Source organism: Rhinatrema bivittatum, chromosome 6 (assembly GCF_901001135.1).
Source record: "Rhinatrema bivittatum chromosome 6, aRhiBiv1.1, whole genome shotgun sequence".
NCBI classification, from domain to species: Eukaryota; Metazoa; Chordata; class Amphibia; order Gymnophiona; family Rhinatrematidae; genus Rhinatrema; species Rhinatrema bivittatum.
This window is the reverse complement of record NC_042620.1, coordinates 77,636,648-77,649,164: the sequence shown is the minus strand read 5'-3', so window position 1 is coordinate 77,649,164 and position 12,517 is coordinate 77,636,648. Positions and strand designations below refer to the sequence as shown.

The window sequence follows — 12,517 nt, the reverse complement described above, 5'->3', positions numbered from 1 at the left end:
CTCAACCTCTGTTGTCTCTAGTGCAGATCATGACTATGAAATGAGAGGTATAGTGGTGCTACACCCACAAGTTCTCAAGAAAGGAGTCCCTCATTGCTTGCTCCCTAACCAAGTCATTTTGGTGCAGATGCATCCACCAAAGGGTGGGGTCGCATACCCAGAGCCCTTTGAACACAAGACCTCTGGACTCTTCAAGAGAGCTGGTATCAAATCAATCGTCTAGCATTGAAAGCATTCAGATACGCTCTATCAACCTTTGCATATCTCCTTCGGGAGAAGTGCATCCTGATTTAAAAAGACAACTAGGTTGCCATGTTTCACATCAACAAGCAAAGAGGAATGGATCATGGCCTCTCTGACAGGAAACACTAAAAATTTGGCATTAAGTAGAAACAAATAGTTGTTCTCCAGGCCATTTATCTTCCAGGCATCTCCAACACACACTGATGGATCGACTCAGTAGAGTGTTTCAACCACATGAGTGGTCTTTATGGCAATTGATGGTCGATGAACACTTCAGCATATGGGGTCTACCACTAGTGGGCCTGTTAGTAACAGAAGAGAAAACTAAATCTAGTTTTGCTCAGTTCTAATAGTCATCATTCTTTAGCAACCTATGAGTCCCGCACAAACATATATTCATCACATCCAATTCTCCTCCTTCTCTCAATCACCCCATTCCATATTCCAGAAATAAACCAAAACAGGGACCAATGGCTTCCCTGCTCTCTACAGCCTACTTTTCCTCTCATCTTTCACTTTACCTCCCTTCCCCTTCCAAACTCTCCCCTGCACCCCTGTCCAACCCCCCCCTCCCCTTCCCCCCCCTCCTTCCCCCCATACTTGAACCCCTGCCGAATAAACATTGGCAGGAAACCTTAGAGAAGTAAGTGAGGTTCCCTCCCCCCCCTTCATCTTCCATTTGAAAACTGACAAATAACAGAATTATAAAATCAAACATATTCAAACAGGCTAGTTCTGAATAAGGAACAGTGTGAGCTATCGTAAAGTAAGGTGTGTCACCAAAATGATTATTTTTGGGTTCCCTATCAGCCAGATACAGGAAGAGCAACAGAATTCAAAAGCTGGCATAGGTAGTTCAATCCACAATATCTGTAATTTCGCCATGTTCCAGAGATTTCCGCTGTAATCTGGAGCCCGACTTCCCCGCTCGTTGCCATCTGGGTCTTCCAGGCCCCGCCATCTTCTGAGTGTGAAGCGCAGCAGCGGGGAGATGTAATCCCACTTTCGCCAAAATCGAGGCCGCTGCTGCTGCGTTCTTAATTTGGTGGGTGCCGCCATCTTTGGTAAATGCAAGTCCCGTTGGATATAGCCATCTGTATTTCAAATTTTCCTTCCGAAGCAAAGTATTCACTTGTTGCAAGCCCCGTCGTTTTTGAAGGGTGATCGCTGCCAAATCATTATAAATCACCACAGTTTGACCATCCCATTTAATGTTGCCTATTTTGCGCACTTGTTGAATGACTGCGTCCTTAAGGCGAAAACTGTGTAGGCATGCGATGATATCTCTAGGAACGTTTGGATTTGGGGCACCCAGTGCTCTATGTGCACGTTCAATTATTATTTCACCCTCAAAAGGATCTTGGGGCTCCGAACGCACACTAAGTATTTGCCGACACAAGTCCTGCACTGCTCGACCAACATCTTTATATTTTTCAGTTTCAGGGATCCCCCTGATTCTTATATTAGAACGTCTCGAACGGTTCTCTAAATCCTCAAGTTTCAATAGAATTTCTTCATTTGTCACTTGTATATCGATAACGTCGGATTTAATGCGTGATACTTCCACTGCCTGCCCCTCCACAATATTTTCCACATCTTCGACCCACCGGCCAAAGTCCCCTAGTTCAGATCGGAATTCGTTCAAAGCATCTTGCATATCCGTCTTAATGGATTTTAAGTCTTTTTGTATCTCAGAAAACCATTGTTTAAAGTCTGCTTTCGTGGGTTCGGAAAGCGTTCCGGACTGACCCATCTCCATATCGGCGACCACCGTTTCAGGCGCCTCTGAATCAGGTCGCTTAGCCCCATCCGCCATAACTTGATCTCCTGGTTCCTGATCCTCGCTTAAGGCCGCAAAACGGGAGCCGCTTGGGTCATACGCAAATGATTTTAAATCCAGCGATTTTTTTCCTATGCGTCATTACAAGGTAAGCCTTAGTCCTCTAGCGTGTACTAGAAGTAAAAATTAGCCTGAAGTGCACAAAAAAGGCTAAAATTCGAAGGGGTGAGAGAGGAGCTATCGCTTCAAGCGACCATGCTGTAGGGCTGACGTCACTTCCCCCTAGTTTTGCTCAGTTCTACCAAGGCTGGCTCAAGACATTTTCTTCCTCTGTTGGGGACAAAGCCTGATATTCACTTTTCCACTATTGCTACTTATTGCCAGAGCAGTGCAGAAAGTTATTCACGACAGCGCTCGTTTAATCCTTATAGCCCCGGCGTAGCCCAGACAAATCTGGTATGCATATCTCGTACGACTTTCCAGGAGTTCGCCCAAATATCTGGGAACAAACCCTGCACAGTTGACATAGGAAGATGGGACATTATACCATTCCCAACATTTCAACCCTCAACCTCACAGTTTGGATGTTGAGGATCTTCACTTACCTACAATAATTAATTGTCAACTTACTAGTCTCCTCTAGAAAATCTTCCACTAGGAGAAAGCATGTCTTCAAATGGCACAGGTACAAATGCTGTCATCAAAACACTTTGAACCCATTTTCTTGCAAGTCTAAGCATCTGCTGAAATACTTGCTCCTCCTTTTTGACTCTGGCTTTGCCACGTCTTTCATATGAGTGTACCTCAGCACTCTAGCAGCTTACCATACTCAAGTAGACAGCAAACCGATCTCTGCCCATCTTTTAATATTTTGCTTCATGAAAGGCCTATGGTATGTCAAACCCCTGGGACAAAAACCACATGTTCTGTAGAACCTGAATGTGGTCCTTTCCCAACTAATGAAGCCTCCCTTTGAGCCATTGGAGTCCACTTTGCTAAAGTAATTGACATGGAAGGTAGCATTTCTTGTTGCAGTGACTTCAGCTAACAGAATCAGCAAACTCTAAGCTCTTGTCCACTATCCTCCATAGATGTAATTCTTCCATAACAGGGTGGTTCTCCACACTCACCCAAAGTTTCTCTCTAAGGTTGCCTTGGCTTTCTGTATCAATCAATCCATCGTATTGCCTACCTTTTTTCCCTAGGCACTGTATGCATGAGGGTGAAAAGGCTTTGCATATTCTGGACTGCAAAAGGGCCTTAACATATTACAAAAAATGAACTCCCCCACATCAGAAAATCTCTCAACTATTCATCTCATATGATCTCAACTGACAGTTGCTGAGCATACCTTGGCCAACTGGCTGGCTGAGTGCATTTATCGCTGCTATACTTTTGCAAGGCTGCAAACCACAGACTCTGAAGGCTTATTACCTGAGAGCCATGGCTGCTTCTGTCATGCATGTTCGAAAACTACTTTTTGAAATATGCAAAGCTGCAACTCAGTCTTCCATACATACCTTTGTATCCCATTATTGTATTAATAACCTCTCAAAGACTAACAATAAATTCAGTCAGTCAGTTTTGCAAACTTTGGTTTTGCTGTAGTCCACACTTCACAGTGAGGGCTGGATTGCTTACTAGGTAAGCACTCTGCTGCAACACTCAACTTGGAACCCCCCTCATGTAATGGCGAATTCAGCCTGCTTGTCAAGGGAAAATGCAAGTTTGCTTACAATAAGCAGGTTTTCCGTAGATAACAGGATGAATTATCCATGGAATAGTAGTCCACCTCTCTGGAAAAAAGACTAAATAGCTAGATTAGCTCTGGTGTAGGCTGATGAGACTCTTGCAAGGCAATTCCCACATATGTCAGTAGAGCTCGGAAAGATGAGTCGGTTCAGTACTGCCGAATGACATCACTTTTCACATGTAATGTCTAATTTATCCTGCTATCTACATAAAACACAGATTAGGTAAGTAAACTTGCTGACCTAGTTCTTAAAATAGTGTAAATTCTTACAGAATTCCCCTTTAATGATACTTAGTAAATCACCTCTGTGACTTTAGGAAACACTTCTAGTAAGTGGTTTTCTTCCTGATTTACAATAAATAAGCTATTTATTTATTTATTTATTTATTTTGTTGCTGTATAATATACATATCGCACCGGTTTACAGTGAAATCAAACTGATGCCTCTTGGGCAGCTTACAATGAAAACAGAATAATAATAAAGAACTTGGACAATAAGGAACTTGCAGAGAACTATGTGTCTGAATGTACAGAGGTCAACACATACTTGGTAATAAGCCAGTTTGGAGCAGGCCTTATGATTCAGGTCACAATGCTGCAAGACAGAAAGCTCATTTGAGGCCAGCAAGATTTGGATATGTTGTGGAGATGAGTTACAGGAAAGACAGCTGCTGCTACTGTGATGCCCCTGCCTATAGCCACAGAGCAGAACTTGAGGGATAGTCTTGGAAGAGACTTCTCGAGCCCTCTTACAGGCCGATAAAATAAATGGTGTGGGAGAGCCGGCGCTCCAAGTTGATCACCCGCTTGCCCGACGAGCGCCCAGGCACCTTTTGTGGGTGCTCGATTCTGTATTTAAATTAGGCCAGTCACTAATAAGGAGGCACTAGGGACAATAACGCATCCCTAGCGCCTCCTTATTAGCGGAAGAGTCGGCTGTCAGCGGGTCTGACAACCCCGACGCTTAGTATTTTACCGGCATCTGTTTTCGAACCTGCCGACAGCCATGGGGTCGGAAAATGGACGCTGGCAAAATTGAATGTCCGTTTTCGAACCCGCCAACTGGCGGGCACATTTTTTTTATTTTGTTGCCTTCGACTTAATATCACTATGATAATAAGTCTGAGGTTGTAAAGAAAACCAGTTTCTGTACTCTTTTCCCAGTGCTTTCTAAGTTAACGCCTGCTTGGCCGCACATTTTACTTTCAGTATTCCGGGCGAATAACTGATAGCGCTCATCACATGCAGATGCATGTTGATGAGTCTATTAATTTCGGGGGGTGGCCATGCATTTTCTTCACGCTATTGCCTCTTATAGTATAACGTACGTGCAAACATATGTTAAATGGTGCGCACTGTACTGTATCGGTGAGGATATTTGAGTCACTTAAGCATTTTGCCTTGGCTGGTAGAGAGAAGTGGCATATAAAGAGATTATATATAGTATTAAAAATACACTTTCTTTCTTTTTGTTTTGTTTTGGAAGATGTTATATTTGAATTTTTACAAACATACATTCTGAATCATGTCCTGCTAGTATAAGATTGTTGAATAGTTAGCAATGCATACATGTTTAAATCATAGCCTCTACTGTTTCTGCCCCTGTAGAAAAGCTGAGCAGATGTTTGGAGAGATGGAGGTGTGGAACGCAATATCTGAGCGTGATCGCCTTGAGATTTATGAAGACGTCTTGTTCTTTTTGGCCAAAAAAGAAAAGGTGATAATTTGGATATGTCTGCTGAACTAGAAGATTTTACTTTAAAAAAAAAAAAACAAATCTGTTAATTTCCATTTCATGAATGTGGTATGTTATACAAGCTTGTGATTTTGATAATGATGCTTGAAGGAAACTTGAAACTGAAATTCCTCTTCATCCAGCCAGACCAGTCCAGAGGCCCGGGTCAGCTGGATGAAGATTGGCAAAGCATTTTATAAGTGTGGCTGCTGAGTTAAAATTCCTGTATTCCCTCCCTCATTTGAACATTTAGACAGAGTGACTCTTGAAGTAAAAATTTTGTACTCCCTCCCTCGGTTGAGAAAAGCCCTAGACCAGAGGATTTCCATATTTGGAATCTGGGCTTCAGACTTAATCTGCTGTGAGTCTCCCCCTTTGTCTCCTTCCTCCTTTTTAGTAAGCTCTCCTGGGACAAGGGAGGGGAAGAAAAGTGTTTTGCCTTTCTCTCCTTTATTGCCTCCCTGCCCGAATCTGTTTTCTTTGCTGCATAAAATTAAAAAAAAAAAAAAGAGGAAAGAAGCAAACAGAAAGCACACCTCTGTCAGCAGCAGTTTTATTTTTGGAGTTGAGATAAGTGAAACTTATTCACCTCTGTTTCAGTATTTGGACTCGGGTCAGAAAGGGAGAGCAATGTCTGCTTCCCTTAAGTGTGGGAAAAAGCCGTGCTGTGTGAAGTTTTCTGGAAGATGCTACAGATGAGGGGCGGAGGGGTTCTCTCTGCTGTGTGTGCTAACAGGACAAGTAGAGTGAGCCACTCAGTGAATTAGCTGCTGGGGGCGGAGATGGGAAGTCACATTTGCTACAATATTAAAGGGACAGCGATCTCATTTTTTATGGGGTTCCTACTTGCCTGGGCTTCTGTTCTACATTATTATGTGGCAGAGTGAGGTTCCAGGTGTTTCTCTAGTGGTGCTAATTCCCCAGGGAATTATATCAGGGGCTGCAGAGAATGAGGATGAGAAAAGAAGGTGGAGGATGGAGGGGGATTGAGAAATCTCCAAATCCAACTGCTCTCCAATCGTCTGTAAGTGGTCTGAAGGAAATTGACTGGAGGAACTGGCAGAGGGTAATATCCCACTAAGGAAGAATATGGGTTAGCTATGGTTACATGACTTTATAAGGAGGAGTTTATCTGCCTGGTTTCTCAGTCACTTTGAATCCTGAAAATATCTGAAGACAAGATGGAGGAGGGTCTCAGTCCTTTTGAGGATCTTATCATGTTTATTTTGTGAAAGTCCTCAAGGTTTTTTCATTTGCACAAGTCAGTCAGGGTTTTGATTGACTTATGATAGGAACTAATTTTAACGGGAGAAGGATCTTGGTGAAGCTGTACACTCTCCTCTCCTAAGACAAGGGAAAGTTTCCCTAAGCTGAATGCACTCTTTTGTGCGGTCATTGAAAGAACTACTATTCCACTGGAGGGAGGTGCACATCTCAGGAACATGCAGGATAGGAAGATTCAGGTGGTGCTTAAGCAGACCTTGAGGTTTCCAATATATCTCTTTATGTGGCAGCCAATGGCTTTATTGTCAGAAGAGCAGAATTGAGTTTATATCCATTTTTATAAGCGACTTCGTTAGAAGGCATTGGGTTGATTCCAGACAAGGCAGCTCAGATGGAGCCTTGGACAACCTTTTAGGCAGATATATCCTTTGGTTTGGTTTCCACGTGAACAAGAAACATGGCTACTGTGGTAGCATGTAGGCATTTATTGTGGTCTCTGAACTGATGAGCAGATTCAGTTTGAGTAATCTGGCTAAGCTTTCCTTGAAGGGGGAAGCTTGTATTTAGAGAGGATCTTTAGAGGATAACTAAGACTCTGAGAGTCCATGCTTCCCAGACTTTCTGAAGACCAGCCTAAACAGTCTTCACATTAACCCCTGTCCAGAAATTGGTTCAGAGAAGCGAATAAAAGTTATCTGGGAAGGTCTTCAATGGTGCAGGGATCTAGATTCTTCGGTGGTTTTGAGTCTTTTCATAGTTCCATAAAAGCAGTTAGGATGGAAGCCTTAAAGCTCCCAATGCAGGTGTTTGGGACCCAGTTTCTGATACTGTAAATAGGAATTTGAATATCAGATTTTTACTGGACATGGATCCAAATCACTTCAGACCAATGAATCTTGGATTTAGTTTGGGATGGTTATGCCCGAATTTTTTTCATTCGTTACACAATGAGAGATATGACAAAAATTTCACAAATTGTGAAAAGGCACACACATTTTATTATGGTGACTTCCTTTCATAGGAAATTGTACTATTATTCAAACATATTAAAATTACAATATTGTCCAATGTTATCCAAACACATTGTAATTACAATGTTTGAATACACATAATATAATATGACCTTCTCAATGTAGTATGATCTTAGCAATCACCTATGTTATCCACAAGTTTAAAACAGCCCCTGACATATATAAAACCCAATCCATAATCAATCATACCATAACACACCCCATTCATACATATAAAACCATATAAGTATAACAACTTCCAAAAAATATCCTCGGCATATAGTTTCAAAGGCTCTTCTCCATCGTTCATAACCAGCATGCCCCAGGTGTTCCCCACAGAGTGTGGTGCTGGGCACCGAGCCTCTTCGGCTTCCCATGGAAGCTCCGGTGACGCCTCGTCGTCGTCCTCCGTCATTCGCATTCTCATCACTGGATTTTCAGAAGGAGTTGTGCAGCAGGCGGTGCTCTGAGCCCTCTGGAGCTTTGAACCGCCCCCATACCTGCACCAGAGCCAGCACTTGCGCTGTTAGCACCCCTGCTGGAGCATCTCAACATCCTGTTGGGCATCCTACCGATGCAACTGGTGCCTGGAGCTCCTTTGGTTTCCCATCGGCCATTGAGGGCCCCCTCCGGAGCGATACCCTGGATACTCCGAGGAGGAAGATTCGCAACCGTGCCCAAAGCCCTTGAAGGTGCCTCCACTCCCCAAGCCTGTTCCCAGGCCATCTGGAGTCCCAGGACTGTCTGTTCCCTCGGGGCCCTCAGTGCTCCAGCACCATTGATGCCCTTGAAGCTCCCAGCACTGAGGTTGCCGAGACAGCCCTCGATGCCACTGCCGAGGGGCATGGGCGCTGGCCTCCCTCTCCGTCCTCCCGTGGACGTTAGTGAGGAGGATGTGCCATACGAACCCTGGGGTGATGATACATCGGAGTCCTCTTCAGAGGACTCTGGCGACTTACTTTCCGAGCCTTCTCCGCCGGATGAGAGGCATCGCTGTCTCCCAGAAGACCTCCTTTGCGGACTTTGCCAGGGCTATGGAGGAAGCCATTCCTTTCCAGCTTCTCACTGAGGATGCCCACCACAAAGTGCTGGAGGTTCTCCAGTTTGTGGATGTTCCGAAGGAGGTAGTAGCAATCTCAATCCACAAAATTCTCTTGGAACTTCTATACAGGATCTGGGAGCACCCGGGGTCTGTCCCCCCGGTCAGCCGGAAGACAGATGCCCGTTATCTGGTCCAACAGGCCTTTGGCTTTCAAAAACGCCAGCTCCCCCACCAGTCTTTGGTTGTAGAGTCTGCCCTAAAAAAGGCCAAGAGATTTCATACTCATTTCTCTGCCCCTCCAGGCCGAGAACATAGGGCCCTGGATGTCCTTGAAAGGAGGGTTTTTTCAAGAGGCAATGCTTATTGCTCATATCGCCTCCTACCAGTTGTACACGGCTCAGTACAACAGGAACTTGTGGAAACAAGGTCAGGAGCTGGCAGAGCCCCTGCCTCAACAGCAGCAGGATGCGCTGGAGGCAATATTACAGAAGGGCCTGGAGGCCAGGAAACATGAGGTAAGGTCTTCGAGACAGCGGCCAGGGTGTCAGCTACGGGCATTAACACCCAATACGTGACCTGGCTTCGGGCCTCCGACCCTTGGCCAGAGGTCCAGGAAAAGCTGGCGGACATGCCATGCACCAGAGAAAATCCCTTCGGGGAAAAGGTCAGAGACATGGACCTCTACCCACAAGTCGGGAGCCAGTTATGTCTGTTCGCAGTCCACTATTACCTCCAACCGCTGGGTTCTAGCTATCATACAACACTGTTAACGCCAGAATTTCAGGACAGTCCCCTAGTGTGGGGCCTGTCGGGGCATCAGGAAATTCTCAAGTTGGAGCTCTCAGCCTTGTTGAAAGCCGGATTTGTAGAACCCATGCCCCACTCTCAACAGCACCAAGGGTTCTACTCAAGGTATTTTCTGATATCAAAGAAAACAGGCAGCCTCTGACTCATTCTCAACCTCAGAGCCTTAAACAGGTTCTTGCAGCGAGAACATTTCAAAATGGTCTCTTTGGTCACCCTGATTCCTCTCCTTCACAAAGGAGATTGGCTCTGATGTCTCGATCTGAAGGACACTTACGCCCACGTATCGATATTCCCACCTCACAGGAAGTATCTCTGCTTCATTCATTTATTTATTTATTTAATGAGTTTTATATGCCGTCATTCGGAAACGTCAAAATAACGCCATCATAACGGTTTACAAACTAAGGTTATAGGGATAATGAGGGTTAACAAGGGGTGTAAAGCACAACATGTTATTAGGCTTAGTAGGTAACATAAATCATGATTAAGATCAGTAAATGAGTTTTCTTATTTCTGAAAAGCATAGTTGTGGTGATTTTCATTTAATCATGAGGTTGGATTGGAGGGCGGTGATGTTTAGTTGATTCTTTGGGTGGTTTGGTATGCTTTGTTGAACAACCAAGTTTTTAACTCTTTTAAAAATGTTTTTAGGTTTTCTTGAATTCTGAGTTTAGTTGGGAGGGAGTTCCAAAGTTTTGGGCTACCAAGGGATATCGCTCTATTTTGAGTAGAGGTGAGTTGATTTGAGTGCGTTGGTGGTGTTTTTAGGAGTCCTTTATTTGCTGACCTCAGGTTTCTACTTTGGGGTATGTAGGTGTATGTAGGGGCTTAGCCAATTTTTCTGTTCTTCATATATAATTTTATGTAGGATGTAAAGGACTTTGTATTCAATCCTGTATTTTATTGGTAGCCAATGGGGTGATGTGGTCATGCTTTTTGGCACCCGAGAGGATTCTTGCAGCTGCATTCTGCAGGATTTGGAAAGGTTGAATGGTGTTTAGAGGTAAGTTGAGAAGTAGAGAGTTGCAGTAGTCCATATTGGAGAAAATTAGTAATTGCAGGACTGATCTGAAGTCATTATTTGACAGAAAAGGTTTTAGATGACGGAGTGTAAGTAGTTTGATAACCGTCTTTGATTTTTGTTCAGATATGGTTTTTAAATGAAAGTTCTTTGTCGATTATTACTCCAAGGTTGCAGGCATGGTTGGTTGGAGATCAGATTGAATTTTGGTTCATGAGATTTAGCGGCGTTGTTTGCAGAGAGTTGTTCTTTCTGTCTAGTAGTAATAATTCAGTTTGGTCAAAGTTGAGGATGAGTTTTATGTTTAGTATTTCCTTAATGCTGTTTAGGTAATTGGCAGTTAATTTGTATGTTTCTTCAATTGATTTTTTTATTGGAATTAATATTTGAATATCATCAGCATAGATGAAATGGGTTAGATTCAGATTTGCAAGGAAGTGGCATAGTGGGAGAAGATATATGTTAAAGAGCGTCGCTGAAAGGGCGGATCCTTGGAACTCCAGTGTCTAAGTTGATCTTCTTTGATAGGGAATCATTAAGTAGTACTTGGTAGGATCTTTGTGACAGGTAGGAGGAGAACCATTCATGGTGGGATGAAGACATTTCCAATACTGGGTGCTGCCATTTGGCCTTGCCTCAGCCCCACGGGTCTTTACGAAATGTCTAGCAGTGGGGGTGTACGTGTTCCCTTACCTGGATGACTGGCTCATCAGGAGCACCACGCAGGAAGGCACGCTACACTCCCTCCGCTTGACTGTCAAGGTGCCACGGTCACTGGGGTTCATGATCAATCTCCCCAAATCTCATCTGAGCCTGTCCAAGCAGCTAGCATTCATTGGGGCTCTCCTGAACACAACTCTAACCAGAGCGTTCCTCCCCCAGGACCGTGCTCAGACCCTGGCATCGCTGGCACACTCCATCCGGCAGCATCAGACAGTCTCTGCCTGGGTATTGCTCCTCTTGCTGGACCCCACATGGCGGCATTGGATCATGTCACTCAACTTGCCCGGTTAGCCATGCGAGTAGCACAGTGGACACTCTGCTCTCAGTGGCTCCAAGCCACCCAAGACCTCTCGGCGCCATCCCCGCGACAGCGAACGAGAGAACCCACGCCTCGCGCGCCATCACGGCACACATGGGGAAGCGCTGCTGCGGCCGTATGGCCAACCGGTCTTCCTGTTCGGGGGGGGGAGCGGAAGCGCCGCGCGCAGCTTCCGCTTCCTCCCCCCAATGCAGGAAGATCAGCTGCCTCTCCTGCTGCCACCCGTTCTCCGGCTATCTTCGGGCCGCCGAACTTCCTGTTTGGGGGTGGGGAGCGGAAGCGCCGCGCACAGCTTCCGCTTTCTCCCCCAAAACAGGAAGATCAGCTGCCTCTCCTGCTGCCACCCGTTCTCCTGCTATCTTCGGACCAAACGGCCCGCCGAACTTCCTGTTTGGGGGAGCGGAAGCGCCGGGCACAGCTTCCGCTTTCTCCCCCAAAGCAGGAAGATCAGCTGCCTCTCCTGCTGCCACCGGCCTCCTGCTATCTTCGGGCGTCGGGCCGTACTGCCCGCCGATCTTCCTGCTTGGGGGGGGGGGGGAGGGAGGAAGCGGACGTTGTGCGCTGCGCTTCCGCTCCCCCCCCCCCCCCCCCCCCCGACAGGAAGTTCGGCGGGCAGTACGGCCCGACGCCCGAAGATAGCAGGAGGCCGGTGGCAGCAGGAGAGGCAGCTGATCTTCCTGCTTTGGGGGAGAAAGCGGAAGCTGTGCACGTGCTTGAATGTGTATGTGTGGATGAGAATGGGAGTGTGTGTGTGTGGGTGAAAACTGGAGCCTGGGTGTGTATGTGGGTGAGAATGGAAGCTTGAATATGTGGGTGAATGGGAGCTCGAATGTGTGTATGTGTGGTTGAGAATGGGAGCC

At 45.6% G+C, this 12,517-nt stretch overlaps 1 protein-coding gene across 2 annotated transcripts in view; it reads left to right on the top strand.

The window, feature by feature from the left end:
- PRPF40A (pre-mRNA processing factor 40 homolog A) overlaps nt 1-12,517 on the top strand; it is a 391,586-nt gene that overhangs the window by 169,668 nt on the left and 209,401 nt on the right. For both annotated transcript variants that reach the window (XM_029605503.1, XM_029605504.1), the window contains exon 15: nt 5,385-5,493. In XM_029605503.1, the coding sequence (XP_029461363.1) occupies nt 5,385-5,493 (109 nt within the window). The remainder of the gene's footprint in view (nt 1-5,384; nt 5,494-12,517) is intronic.